This window comes from Camellia sinensis, chromosome 11 (genome assembly GCF_055761805.1).
Source record: "Camellia sinensis isolate YWXY chromosome 11, ASM5576180v1, whole genome shotgun sequence".
Lineage (NCBI taxonomy): Eukaryota > Viridiplantae > Streptophyta > Magnoliopsida > Ericales > Theaceae > Camellia > Camellia sinensis.
Genome location: NC_138971.1, coordinates 153,641,046 through 153,657,176, shown reverse-complemented (window position 1 = coordinate 153,657,176; position 16,131 = coordinate 153,641,046). Strand labels below are relative to the sequence as shown.

At 36.8% G+C, this 16,131-nt stretch overlaps 1 protein-coding gene across 1 annotated transcript; it reads left to right on the top strand.

Moving 5' to 3' along the window:
- Positions 1-9,413: 9,413 nt before the first annotated feature.
- On the top strand, positions 9,414-9,779 carry LOC114308452 (auxin-responsive protein SAUR76). The gene has a single exon (XM_028254039.2). The coding sequence runs from the start codon at positions 9,414-9,416 to the stop codon at positions 9,777-9,779; it is 366 nt and encodes a 121-aa protein (XP_028109840.2).
- Positions 9,780-16,131: the final 6,352 nt, after the last annotated feature.

The window sequence follows — 16,131 nt, the reverse complement described above, 5'->3', positions numbered from 1 at the left end:
AGAATGACTTCTTGTATAATGCCAAAGATGGAGATAGCCAAAATCGTTGCGACTTTGCCCTTATTCTGTTGGCTTCTTTTTTCTCTTCTGGTAGGATGCCGTCTTTCAGGAACAGGATGATGGGATCCATCCAAGAAGGGCCTAATTCTGTGCAACATACTTCTTCTGCTTCGGGGTCTTCTATGCTTGGTCTTGGTAAGAAGTCGATGAGTAATGGATGAGGGATTGATGTATCTGCCATTGAGGCCAGGCCTGCTAGTTCGTTCGCTCGGCAGTTTTCCTCCCTGCCGATTTGTTCTATCCTTACTACATCAAATTTCTTGATTTCTGTTCTGACTAACTCTTGGTACTTGGCCATTCTGTCGTCCTTTGCTTCGTATTCGCCAGAAATTTGGTTTACCACCAGCAGAGAGTCACTGTATACCATTAGTTCGGCTGCTTTCATGAAGTGTGCTGACTTGAGTCTTGCGAGAAGCGCCTCATACTCCGCTTCATTGTTGGATGCTGGGAAGCCAAGGCTGATTGCTTGCTCTATAACCAGGCCGTCTGGAGAGATGAGGACTATGCCAAGCCCTGCCCCATGTCGATTGGATGCTCCATCCACAAAGAGCTTCTACATCTCTCCAACGAATAGTTTCCAGCAAGTGGAAGGATCAGATGATGCCATGAGGTCTAGAATGGTGTTTTCTTCAAGGTCCATGTTGGCTATCTGTCCTTCGTCCTCTGTTTGAACTGTTGGTGAGCCTTTGTTTGTCTCTTCCTTGTTGTCCTTAGTGTGGTCTGCCTTGGTGCTTGATTGACTACCTTCTTTTAGGGGTTGCGCTATTCCGGCGTCAACTTCTGTCCCTAATTCGGTTGTGCCAGTTAGGTCGACTGGGCAGATATGATGACTTCCAGGAGTAAATTCTGCGACGAAGTCTGCCAAGGATTGGGCTTTTATTGCGGTCTTGGGTTGGAGCTTGATGTCGAATTGCCCCAACTCTACTGCCCACTTCAAAATTCGCCCACTAAAGTTCGCCCTTTCGAACAGAGCTTTAAGTGGAAGGGCTGTGAGGACGACTATGGTGTGGGCGTGAAAGTAGTGCGCCAATTTTCTGGATGCCATCATTAATGCTAAAGCGAGTTTCTCCAAGGGCAAGTACCTTGTTTCGGCTCCCAACAATGTCTTGCTGACATAAAAGATGGGCAAGTGTTGTATTCCTTCTGAACGAACCAACACTGCGCTGACTGCGTGCTGAGAGACTGCTAGGTACAAAAAGAGTTCTTCACCAGGTACTGGGGTAACAAGTAGTGGTGGGGAAGACATGTACTCCTTCAAGCTTTCCAGAGCTCGGTCACATTCCTCATCCCACTCAAACTTGGCTTTTAAAGCTTGGAAGAATGGTCGTAGTCTGTCTGACGACCTACTTATGAATCGGTTGAGTGCAGCCGCCATACCAGTGAGATGCTGCACTTCTTTGACTGAGTTTGGTCTCTCCAACTCCTGGATCGCTTTAATCTGAGAGGGGTCTGCTTCTATACCTCGGTTGGTCACCAGGAAGCCCAAGAATTTGCCAGATCCAACTCCGAAGGCGCATTTGGACGCGTTGAGGCGTAACTTGTGTTTCTTCAGGATCTGGAACATTTCGTCTAGGTCTTTAAGATGGTCATTTTCATCCTTGCTTTTGACCACCATATCGTCGATGTAAGCCTCCATTGTTCTTCCTAACAATGGTTCGAACATCTTGGTGACCATCCTTTGGAATGTCGCCCCTGCGTTTTTTAGGCCAAAGGGCATGACCTTGTAGCAATATAGCCCCCTTGGTGTTGTGAAGGATGTGACCTCCTGGTCTGGTTCATGCATGGCAATCTGGTGGTAGCCTCTGTATGCATCCAGAAAGCTAAGTCGGTTATGTCCTGCCGTTAGGTCCACCAGTTGATCTATCCTTGGAAGAGGAAAGCTATCTTTTGGGCACGCCTTGTTGACTGTTTTGTAGTCAACGCAGACACGCCATTTACCATTCTTTTTTGGCACTACAACTGTGTTGGAGATCCATCTTGGGTAGTGCACTTCTCTTATTGCTCCTGCCTCCAGCAGGTTGCCTACCTCTTCCGCCACTATTTCGGCATGATGGAGCGCCGATCTGCGTGTGCGCTGGATGACTGGTCTAGCGGATGGGTGGACATTGAGTTGGTGACTAATGAAGTTTGGGTCAATACCTGGCATGTCGTAGGGTGTCCAGGCAAACACTTCGATATTAGAGGTCAAGAATTCCAAGACCTCTATCCTCTCAGTGCTGGACAACGATGAGCCAAGTAAGAAGAACTTATCCGGGTTCTTCTCATCTATTTTTACCTCCACCAAGTCCTCTACCGCTTTCTGATCAGCCTCTTTGCCGACGTCTGCGAATAGTTCATTACTTTCTGGTTCTTCCACCGAATGAACGTATCCTTTGGCAGCTCGGCTTCCATTCGCTGTGGCGAAACATTGTTTTGACATGATCTGATCGCCATAGACTTCTTCAATTATGCCGGTGTCGTTGGGAAACCGCATTACCTGATGGTATGACGACGCTACCGAGCGCATGGCATGCAGCCATGTTCGGCCCAAGATGATGTTGTATGTGGAGGGGACTTTTAATACCCAGAACTCCACTTGCTTTGTTACACTCCCTGCTCTGACTGGTAGGATTATTTTGCCGACAGGCCATTCTGGCATGGAGTTGAATCCAATCAGGGGAGAAACTGCAGGTGCCAAGTCCTTGTCTTGCAGCTTCAGTTGCTTGAATGTATCGTAGTACATGATCTCGCATGAACTACCTTGGTCAATCAGAATCCGCTTGACGTCAAAATCCTTGACTCGGAGAGTGACGACCAAGGCATCATTATGGGGGCAATAGATTCGATCCAAGTCCTTATCTGAAAAGGACATGACATTTGTTGCCTCTGTCTTCCCCTTCTTGGCGGCAGGTTGGGCACTTAATACTTCCCTAAAGTGCTCAGCCTTTTTTATTGATCCCCTAAGCTCGCATACACGCTCAGGTTCAAAGACTCCATGTATTACATTGATGGTGCCTTGTGGTGGGGCGTCAATTGGTATTCTGTTGGGATGGTTATTATGATCTTGGGGGGCTGGTTGCGTCCCTCCTTCAATGTATTCGTCCAAGTGGCCTGCTGCAACCAATTCTTCCAAGTGCTGTCTCAGCGGTGTGCAGTTTTCAGTTCGGTGCCCCTTTTCTTTGTGGAAGGTGCACCGAGATCTGTCATCATAATTTTTCTGAGCTTCCCCTAGTTTGGCTGGCCACTTAACAAAAGGCTCATCTTTTATTTCGCTCAGAATCCGATATATTGGTTTTTTGAACACCGTTGTTATGGCAGTACGGATTCTCAACCATCTTTTGTCTGGGTCTTCTCCGTTATCTCGTTTGCCACGTCCGTTCTTGTTACTTCGGTCGACGGTGTTGACCTTCGCAGAGGTTTTCTTGTCTGGTACTGCGGTCGCACTTGATTTTGCCTTGGCTCGTGCGCCATCCTCTTCTACCCTGATGTGCTGATGCACTCTCTCCATCAGGGCCTCCATGGTGAGGGGTGGCGTCATTGTAATTGAATCCCTTAGTCTATTCCCTACTGGTAGACCTCTTTTATACTGCGCAATGGCTAGATTGGTTGGGCAGTCTCCAATCTGGTTGAATGTCTCCCAGTAGCGATTGTTGTAAGATCTGAGGGTCTCTTTTTCACCCATGTTGATGGAGAGTAACTGGTCTATCTCCACCGGTGTTTTTGTGTTCGTTCGAAACCTTGTTACGAACGCTTCTGCCAATTGGGCCCAGGGGGCTATGCTGCCCTCTGGGAGTTTTTCGAACCAAGTCAAGCCTAGGTCACCAAGGCTTGACGGGAAGAGTATGCACATTAAGGCCTCGTTTCGCCTGTACACAGCCATGACTTGGCGAAAGTGGCTCAAGTGTGAATACGGGTCCGTCTTCCCTTCATATGTGGTGAATTTCGGCTGAAGGAAGCCTGATGGTAGGGGCGCGTTTTCGATTGCTGGGACAAACGGCGAAGTCTGTAATCTTGCCAATGCCTTGTCCGTTGGTTCGTAGGCCGGTCGCGGTATTGGCATTCCAACCTCGACGCTTCCATGCGTCCGAGGAGCCAACCGTTGTAAGGCCGAAACTCGGTGTGGATCCCTTGCCCTCGCATCCTCCTTGCATCGTGCTTTTTCTTCGAGCACGATTCGTAAGTCGGATGACCTGGGCAGTTCTGTTTGTCTAGATCTGGTTTGGTGTGAATGGGAAGGCCAATACGTGCTTCCTTCAGTATATGATCTTTCGGATCTCGTCCTCTCAGACCTGGAGTGACGAGTCCTGGAAGATAAGGAGTGAGTGTCGCCTGTCCTGAGGCTTCTACTCTCTCCTTGGGAGGGTGTAGTATTCCTACTACGATTCTCTGAGTGGCGAGGGGGCGTCTTGTGCCTGCGCCCCTCTCCTGTCGCCACATCTTTAGTCTTCATCTGGCGTTTTAATGCTTCCATGTCCGCCGCCATCTTTCGAATTAGTTCATCTTGTTCCTTCACGCGATCTTCCAGGGCTTGAGGATCAATCCTCCTCCTTTGCCTGTCAGGACTTTGAGAGTGACGAGGGCTGTTAACCCGCCTTCCCCTGCCACTCCTCCTGGAGTTATGTTGTTGGGACTCCAGATCTGCCATAGGAGGGACAGAGGGTAATCCTTCTCGCCTTGCGCCCCCGTCTGGAGTTAGCCCGTCGACGGCGGACTGTGGTGGTTCTTCAATGTGTGCCATTGATTGAGAAAAGGAGAAGCTTAGTCAAGAGGTTTTTGTTCTTGTCTGTTCTTCCCACAGACGGCGCCAATTGTACGGGGAGGAAATAATTCTCCTCGTATAATCCTGTTGACCAAATCCACGCTCCTCCGTACGACGTCGCTTTGTCACCTGAAAACACAAACGTGAGCTAGCCGGCGGGTGTGTGCCGGAAACCTCTCCGATGCCTAAGTCAGAAAACTTGACAAATAGACAAAGCTCTATGTTCTCAGAAAGATTGTGTTCAATTACCTCCTCCAAGGTGATGTTTGTGAGCTTTTATAAGTTTCCCGTGACACAATCCTAGTAGGACTTGTACTTCTCCATGCAGAGTCCTCCTAGGATTCATTCTCCTAAGGATAATGCTTATCCTTTTACACCCTCTCCCACTGCTTAAACCAAGTGGGATGGTTTTCTCTTCAGCCGAATTACCACATGACCGAAATAACATTGGCTACGCCGAACCATAGAATGGACCATACTAACCGTAGTTCGGTTCTTCTTGCCGCAGCGTATATTGGTTCTCCCATACATGAACCGTGGTACGTTTGAACCGTTTTACCGAGTAATAACATTCCGACTGATCAGACCGGAATAACTTATAACCGGACTATCTCTGAGATCGTTTTAACTAGAAGCCACCCAGGACCGGAGTAGCTTTACATCCCTGAGCTGAAGTAACTTTTACTTCTCCCAGCCGGAGTAACTACGCTTCTCCTGGGCCGGAGTAATACTGCTCTCCTGGGCCGGAGTATCCTTTATGGCCCTCTTACTTAGTCTTTCGCGTTTTGGGCCTCAAAGCCCAACTCGCAGCTCGGCCCAATTTTTCCCAAAAATTACCCTCTCAGACATGTTGGAATTTTTTTTTAGAAATTGTGAATGATTTGAATCATTTTAAGAATTGTGGGGTGTTTTGGCAAGGAGGTAAAGACTTTTTACCTATTTTGATTCACATCACCTCATATTGTTTACTCATTAAAAGATAAAATAAATTAAAAAAAACTAAAAAATTAACTTTTTACCAATTTCTCAAACACCACTGTATCTGTAAGAATTATATTTTTTAGGAGTCCCTGTCATTACCTAAATTTGAACAAATCATATGGGGTCGCTTTCAATTGTGACCGAGAGAGCGGAGCTTACAGAGGGAGAAGTCGGCAGAAGAGGTCTGCTTGATACGCGCCTGGGGATATGATTTGGGTGTCAGGTTTTATTAAAAAAAAAAAAATATTAAATTTTTTTTTATGAAAATTTTTAATTATTAAATTAGTTTATAGTGTTTTATTGTATATTATATAATTATACTTAGATTAATTTTTCATGATATTTATTTTATAAAATGTATTATTACTTAAGTCCGATCTCAATCTCTCCAATTAGTTGGGATTATTGATCGAAACTCCACTTCAAAAAAGTTAAAAATCAGATTAGGTGAAAATTTTGTCAATTTTCATACATAATTTAATATTTAAAAACTTATTAAAATATATCAACAAAAATATTTGAAGATAAAATAATTTAAAGACAAAAGAGTCCACATCATAAAACTTAAAAGATGGCTTCACTTTAGTTTATTGTGTGGACTATTGAGTGCAATTAGGAGTTTGATTTTAGTATGGGAAGAATAAATACTTTCAGATTACCGAAAAATAGTAAAATTTACAACTTTTGGTGAGATCAATATATATTATGTATATAGGGTCTATTGTCTTGGACTAACTAGAATTTGTGTATTGTTGATATTTCAAAAATATGTGAACAAATTTATTTTTGTGCAGTTGGGGTCTGTGTGTTAATTACGATTTATATTTTGATGATTTGATTAGTTTATTTTGTAAGTCCCACATATGTAGGTAATGTATAAAAAAAATTAAATTGATTCGATATTGACATTTATGATTTCATAATATTTATCTTAAAAAAATAAACTGCCTATTTTAAAAGTCATATTTGCCATTATTTATTTTTTAAAATACAAAGGTGATAAAATTATAATTATTAAGTCAATATAATTTTTTTCATAAATAATTCAGACAAAAAATAAAAGAATCCATAATGAAAGCCTACATAGAACCCAAATACTTGAATTGCACTAGTGAATATGCACAGCGAAGAGAAACCGATCACATAATAGGGCACAAAATACACATGAATGATTAAGGTTTTATATGATAAGGGAAAATACTAGAGATTTTAATAGGTTTATTAAAATTTCTATCAAATGTTTTACATGAGTGTGAGACTCACATTCATATGAGATATTTGATAAATTTTGATGTTAAGTGTTTGGGTGTGCAACCTTACATAGGCCCCGTTTGGTAAATCTGTGGGAAATAACCTAACAGCTTATAACTTATAGCCGTGAACATAAGCTGATTTTTGACTTATAAATTAAGCTTTTCCTTCCCCACTCAAAGAATAAATTGATTTTTGACTTACAAAAAAATATAAGCTGTATTGTTAAGCTGTATTGTTTGGGTGTGCAACCTTACATACCACCATATGCACAATTCACAAAATTATTTAAACTTTTACGAACTTACATAACCGGTCTTATAAAAATTTGTAAGTCGAACAAAAATTCATATAAATTATTCATTAAAATTTTAAATTTCACAAAACCACATAAATTTTTACAAATTTATATAAATTATCTCATAAAAATATACGACTCAATTCGCAAAATTATATAATAAAAATACATACACATGATATGCCAGGCTCATTGAAGAGTTTTCCATTGATATATAGGACTTTCCGGCAAATTGATAAATAGTTAGGTAACGTTTGGTAGAGTTTTGTAAATGTGATTTGAGAGTATAAGTTGTATTTTGAGTTTGTGTGTTGTGGAATTATGATTTGAGTATAAAAAATTTGTTTGGTTATAGTTTTTAAATAGAGTGTTGAAATGTATTTTGAAGATGTATTTTGAATTAAGTTTTGAAAGTTTGATGTGACATGTAAAATAAGAAAATTTGTTTGGTGATGTGTTTTGGAAATGGTTTTCAAAACTTAATTCAATCAATAATTTATAATCAAACACACACCTCATATATCGATATCCGTATTTTTTATCAACAGTAATAACCAAACTATTTTTAAAATACTGAAATTAAAAATTAATTTTTTTTTCAATTAATTTTTTTTCAGTAATTTTTTTTGAATAATTTTTTTTTCAAAATTTTTTTTTCATTTTAAAATAAATCTATGTTAATTATTTTGTGTCAATTAAATTTTCTATCAATTCATTTTTTACGTCTGTACAAACATCTTCTATAATACGTTTTTTTATTTTTTTCTAAAATTTTGTTAAAGTCAACAACTTTTGAGAATACATATTAATAAAAATTAACATAAATACACTAAGTTTAATATTTTAAAATAGAAATCATAACGTAAACCTTACAAAATATTATCAATTTTTTTTTTCTCATTTATTACACATTATTAATTTAGTAATAAAGTCGTAACAGATTGTTCAGTATACGGATGTAATATTATTAAAAAATTATTAATATTATAAAAAAATAAAAGATAAGAAATAAAAAGTAAAAAATAAAAATAAAAAACAACCTAAACCTTCAGAGTAGCTTCAGATAGTCTAACACCAGGAAGTCGGACCGGGACAACCGGGCGATCAACTGGCCAGTCGTCCCATCTCACACCAATTCCCACTCAGTGAAAGCTTTTCAGAGAAGAAATATGATGTTCACGTGATACAGAGAAGAAATATGAGGTTCACGTTAAATTTTTAGAAACGATGAAGAAGGACATGGAAGCTTTTCAGATCAAATGAGAAAGAAAGATGAGGCTCACGTGAAATTTTCAAAGACGATGGAGAAGGACATGGAAGCTTTTCAGATCAAAAGAGGAAGAAGACAGAAACGTTAAAAGTGGAGAACTGAAGTACAAGCTGCCAAACGAGTTTTCAAACTGTAATTTGAATTAACACGCGGAATTATATTTTGAATGTCCTATCCAAATGTGAAGCGGGAGTTCACGTATTGAAAGTTAATTTAAAAATACAAACAAACAGAGCCTTAATTTTTTGATTTTTTAATTTTTTTGAATTATATCACTTATTTATTTTTTTACATTAAAAAAATTAAAAAAATTATAAAAAACCAAAAAATTGACATTTTACTATCTTCTCATAACACCACATACTGTGATCCAAAACTTACCTGTAAAGTGTGAACAAGTCAAATGAACCAGACCAAAAAAAACAGTACTTTTCTAATTACCTCAGGCTCTCACGCGCTTCACCCCTTTGTCTCCTTCCAATCCCTCCTTTTCCATGATCCTTCTCTCTCTCTCTCTCTCTCCAACGGCTCTCTTTCCAGCAAAGAGGCTCTCTTTCCAGCAAAAATCATATAAAATGTAAACGCACATCCACACAAACACAAAGACACATAAATACTTTTCGTTCTTGCATTTATACCTTTGTTTATCCGTTGGAAACCCAATTCAATCACAACCCAACAATCTCTTCCCTTCATACAACATACATCCTCCATTTTCTCTCCAACCAAACAATCCCAATTCCACCCACAAACCTTTCATGATCAACTAACCATTTTCTGAGAAATTTCACACTTTTCCCAGAAAAAATCCCCCAATGGCCTGCTTAGTTCTGCCGGTTTCAATTCTAAAAAGGCGGTGTTCGGGGTCACGGCTAGGCTACCGACAACTCTCCGACGATGTTTTTGGAGAATCCTATGATCCGGTGACCGTTGTGGTGGGTAAGGAGAGAAGAGAATTTGTGGTTGATCCAATTGTATTAGAAGAACAACCATTTAAAGTTTTGATTGAGATGCAGAGGAATAACAAGAAAGGAATGATTAATGGTGAGAAGAGAGTGATTTTTGTTGATGTTGATGCTATTTTGTTTGAACACATGTTGTGGTTGATGCACAATGATTGTTCTTCATTGTTGAATCTCAATCTCAAAGAGATTATTGATTTCTATGCTCAAGATAATTAAATTATAGTTTGTTATTATTAACAAGAAAGAAACAGAGGAAAAGGTTACTGTTTTACATTTATTTACTATTTTAGTTTATAATTACTTGATATTTTGTAAAAATACCACAGTTTAATGAATATATACATCACTACATACTGTTATATATTGCTTTCTCTCTCGTGATCTTCTTGTTTGTTTTTACTTTTAGTAATTAAAATGTTTCCTGGTGATCTGCAATTTTTGTCATGTTTACTATTTTTTTTTTTTTGCACATCCACTCTGGCCACGTGTCCTCAATTAACTGGACCACCTGTTGTCAGAGTTTAACAGAAATAGGTGTGAACAGTGATGTGGGTAATTAAACTTGATTAATGTGTTAAAAAATGGTGATTATCTTGAAATTGAGACTTGTAGAGCAACATGACTGGGTGCGCAATGGTAAAAACACCTAACCTTTTAGATCAAGTCATCCTCATTAGCTCGGGATGAGATAATTAACCTCGATTAATGTGTTAAAAGATGGTGATTATTTTGAAATCCGGTCTTGTAGACCAACACAATTGGTGCAATGGTTAAAGTTCGTAACAATTAAATCAAGTAATGCTTATCAGTTTAAGATTAAGTCTCGGGAACTCCTCACCCATCTCCTCCATTGACCAAAATGTTGAGTTGGGTGAAGGGGTACTTAATTTACCAGACGAGTTCTTAATATTTTTTTTCTCAATTAATCACTTTTGTTAGTATACTAACTCCCCACGTTAACATAATACTATGCATTAGTTACGTGTACATCTAAATTAAACATTTTAAATGTCTAATTATGACTTGGCCAAAATAATTTAGAATATTTTCGCTTCCGATTTCTTATGTATGACCTCAATCATTTGAAGAAGTCTTTATGAGCCTTTTTTTTTTTATAATTTTATGGTTACATTTTCATAGTGACAAGGTCTAATGTGTGCCATAAAGTGTGATGTAGACAAGAGAACCTCATGGAAATAGATTACGATTTTCTTAAGCATTCTCGCAATTAATTCATGACGATGTTGCGACGGACTTTGATTGACAACCTAATTTGCCAAATTTAACTGATCTTTCAATCTCTCAAGGCATTTATTAGAAAACTTGTTGGATCATTGATTTAGAACCTTGGTATCAAAGTTAAGAGATGAATTGGGTATTTTTTCAATTAAAAGATAGTGTTGACAATTACACATTAGACTAAGATTGAATCAAATAATTTATTTTAAGATTACTAAATAATATAATGAACATAAATTTAAACAAATAAAATAATTTTAGTTTGACACACAATCACGTGGCGTGATGTTTCGAAAATACTAAATAATTTTTTATGTATAGGAATAAACTAACCTAATATTAAAACAATTCCTATTAAAAAAAAAAGAAAAAAAAAAGAAAAAAGAAAAAAAAGACCTTGTTCTAAAACAAAATTTTAAAGTCTTCACTTTCTTAATATGAGAACTGGCCGTCTTGACCTCTGAGAGGGCTGAAAGCCCAAAGCTCCATTTGGAGCCTCATCTTTGTTCAGATACACATTTTGCAACAATATTATTGGATTGATTCACATGGCAAGCACTTTGATTTCTTAGCCCTGAAAGATAGTAAAATAATGGACTAATGAGTTACTTTTCAGCTTCTAGGAAAAGTCTTCCGTGTGATTGTTAATTTTGTATTTATAGCACTAGGAGCAATGTGATATATAGCCCACATGAATCCAACGCTCGGTTTATTTGGACAGAAAGCATGCGTTTTTGTATTTTTCAATATTTGGTATAATAAAAAATAAAAATTAATGATTTTTATTTTGTTTTTTATAATCAAAGAAAAATAAATTTATTTAAATGAAAAATGTTTTTCATTTTTGAGAGGTGTAAAATAATTTTATCAACACTATCACATTATCACATCTCCATCACCACACCACCATAGCCATAGCTAAGACCACACATCACCACCACCACTACCACTACCACTATCACTATCACTACCACCTCCATTCCATCACTACCACCACCACCGCCACCACACTACTACCACTACCGTCACTACCCTAGAAAATGTTTTTTTAATGAAAAATATTTCACCGAAATAAAAGCAAAATAATAATAATAATATAAGAGGAAGAAGTCCTCAGTACATCCTTGGCCCAATTTGAAAATTGGGCTGGCCCAAGTTTGTAAAATCGGTGGAAAATACAATTCGAGCTGATTATTTTAAGGTTAATGTTAAAATATTTCCAAAGATGTGTATTCGGTACCAATCATTATCCGACAATGTCATCAATGATATCGGTAATATTAGTTTAATGTTAGTCATGATATCTATGAGATGGGTCTTTTATTTGATTTATTTAATAAAACTTTGTTTCTTATCTAAAAATAAATAAAACTTAAGTTTTATTTGCCATAACCTAAAAAAGTTAAAAAGTTAAAAAGTCACTATTCTATTTAAATCACATCAACACATCACCTCTTTATCACATCACTTCAAATTCAATTTATATCCAATTCATATTTCATAAAAAATCAAAAAATATACTTATTTAGATCACCCTAAACCACTCCTTAATAAAAGATAAGATATCATTATCTTAATTGAGAACGATGATATATAAAGTAGTGCGGTATAATTTAAAGAGAAAACTACCGCCTAGAAAACTGTATGCAGATAGTACTAACCCTATGTTTGTTTTGGTAAAAAATGTTAGTCTAAAAATTATTTATATATATATATATATATATGTATATTTTGGTTTTTGACATGATGAAAATTGGCGAAAAATATTTTTTCAATGATAAATTGATTTTTTTTGGATGGAAAATGTTTTTTTTTTTACTTTGAAATGTAAAAACATTTTTTTAAATTAAAAATCTCAATAGCGCGCCAAGACACTGCCGCCACCATCCCAACCAACACCTCCACTGAACACTACAACAAATTAAGGTTAGGGACGAAATTATTTAAGACAAATACTTTAGGTGCCAAATTTAACGACAAAATTGGACATTTACTATTTGTTTGGGATCAAAATTTTAGCTTTAAAAAGTAAACTTTTTGATACAAAATTATTTTGTTTCTAAAAATACATTTATTAACTACATTTTCAAAATTATATAGCTAAAGGTCATTGTTTTTAAACTTTTGGTGACATCTCACATGACAACTGAAATTGGTCTAATATATAATTTTTTATAATAAATTAATTTTTTTTGAATGAAGAACTTTGATCCCCAAAACAATTATATATTATAGTAAAATGACACAGGAAAACTTGGTCAACCCTTATTTGAATCCGAGTCTCTTATTAATTATTCATGCACTTCTTATCAAAATAATTCATGCACACTTGTTTTTAATTTTAATAATGTCAGAATGATTATATTTTCATATTTTCAATTGGTAAACTAAGGTCCTTCTACTAAATTTGACAAAATCTTCATATTTCACAGAATCAATGTGGGTAGCAAACTGAGTATTTTGCAAATAATGTTGCACTATCATATATAGTTCACAAAGTTATAAAACATGTATTGGTTAATTATGCAAAAATTAAAATGAAAAGAAGCCTAAACTTTTTAGCGAGTAACAAATAATTGATAATCTATTCGCAATCCCGCGATAAACCATTCTTTGTAAAACTTAGTGCTTGCATTTGCACAATTCCAAGCAATCACAATCAACAGACAACTTTTAGATTCACTTTGGCAATATACACTATCATATAAAACTAAACCTAAACCTAAGCATTGCCTCTTAAAACTCTAAGAAACGTTAGCTTAGAGTTAGCGTAAAGCATATTTCTTAATTAACCGTATGCTTTGTAATTAAGTGGAATCCGATGCAATGAGAATTTTGTTTTATGATCAAATTGTAGTAATTAAGGATTTAATTGGATGCAAATGGCCTTTCATTTTGTTAATACTTTTCCAGGCACCTCAACTCGAAAAATTTCAAGTGGAGAATAAAGTTAATTGAGAGATTATATTCATTAATTATAATACTAATTAAAGTCCAGTGTTGATCATAATTAGAACCCTTCTTGATCAGGGAAGTTTTGATGATCACTCTACCACTACAAGAAAAAACATCTTTGGTGACTAAATTTTTAGTTGCTAAAAGTCTTTTTTTAGTCGCCAAAAGTCGACTTTTCACTTTTTCCGACGAAATATTTTAGTCGCCGATTTTGTCGCGAATAGATGGTCGGTGGAGGTATTGGCGACTAAAAAAATTTTAGTTGGCAAAGTTTTAGTCTTCAGCGACCAAAGAATTTGTCGCCAATAGTCAATTACATTTTTGAAAATTATACATTTAGCTACTAATCTTTTAGTCGCCAATCGTGAATTATTTTTTTTTTTAATTTATACATTTGCCGATTAAGCTTTTCGTTGCCAATAGTCAATCTTTTGGTGTCCACTGTTTTTAGTCGTCAAAAGCATATTTCAGGAAAAAAAATTTACCCTCTGTTGTTCCCAAGATTTGAACCACCGACCCATCCCACATTCCAAACCTTTACCATCACACTCTCCCCACTATGCCACTATAACATCACATGAATATAATTGCAACATATATTATTTATATATTACTTTGACCGGTATTTATACAAAACCATATATATAAAAATAATTATTTTTATTCAATATAATTTATGTAAAAAATAAATCATTTACTAAAAAAAAAATTAGATCACTTTTGGCGACTAAATCTATTTTTTAGTTGCCAATTGTATAGTTTTGGCTACTAATTAGTTTTTAGTCGCTAAAAAAATTCATTCCCACCTAAAAAAAACCAATTTTGGCGACTAAACCTGTTTTTAGTCGCCAAAAACGTCCCCTTTTGGCTACTAAACTAAATTTTAGTCGCCAATTGACTGTTTTTAACTACTAAATTTTTTTAGAAGCCAAAAAGCTTCACTTTCAGCGACCAAACTGTTTTTAGTCTCCAAAACAAGTAGAATCGGCGACCAAACTGTTTTTTAGTCACCAAAACCTATACTTTTGGCTACTAAATTATTTTAGTCGCCAAAAACTGTCACTTTTGGCTACTAAAAAACCTTTAGTCGCTAAAATCCCTATATTTGGCAACTAAACTGACTTTTAGTCGCTAAAACCCTTATATTCGGCGACTAAACTCTTTTAGTTGGCAAAAGTGATCAATTTTGGCGACTAATTCCATTTTAGTCGCCAATTCTACTACTTTTAGCGACAAAAAATTCAATTTTAGTCGCGAAATCTGCTTTTTGTTGTAGTGTACCTTGTTAGTTGCTGAAAACATAGAGAAACAAGCTTTTTTTGAAAACATAAATGGTAAAATCAACAAATGTCAATTTGACTATCACAGTGGTTAAAGAAGCATTAGTAGATTCTTGATCATCAATCTGCACTAGGTTTGCTTTTCTTTTCTAATCAACTTACCTCGAATATATATTAATACATTGTTAAATAAAACACAATCCCATTTGTATGAGCACATAAATAATCTTCTCGTATAATCCTGTTGATCAAGTTTGCACTCCTCCAAACGTCATTGCTTTGCCACCTGAAAACACAAACGTGAGTTAACCGGCGGGTGTGTGCCGGAAACCTCTCTGATACTTAAGTCAACAAATAGACAATAGACATAAAAGCTCTGTGTATTCTAGAGTAAGAATTGAGATACTTGTACATAGGTCATGCTATTAGCTTTTATAGATTTTGCCTGGCACAATCCTAGTAAGATTCCAACTTTCCTTATAAGAGTCCTCTCAGGATTCACACTCCCAGTGAAGAGTGTCTATCCTGATAACACTTTACTCACTACTAACCAAGTGAGATGGTTTGCACAATCCTAGTAGGACTCTACTCTACTTAGCAGAGTTCTCTTAGGAATTACATTCCCAAGGATAATACATATTATGATAACACCTACTCACTGCCAACTAAGTGAGATGGTTATTACCTTACTTGGCTCGCTACGCCTAGCTGAGCTACCTGGCACAAATACCCTAACCGGGCCGCATGATCACCAATTTCTTTGAATCTTCTCATTGGGCTACCTCTAGCTCGGCTTCCTATATGTGGCCGACATAGCACTTCGGCTCACCCACTGACCGCAACTGGAGCTCACCGACCGGCTTATCAACCACTGTTCCCACACCGAGCTATCTTGAGCTCGTAACTTGGCCCACAACGTGACCCAATATTCAGAAACAATGCTTCCTAGCTCGGCCCAATTTTGCTATACAAATTACCCTCTCAATTGCTTCTTAATTCTATCTACGATGCATGATTGGGATTACTTTCCTCTAGCCGAGCTAAAAACGCTCAACTTTGCCAAACTAGAGAAGTTGTTCGGTCTCACAACTCAT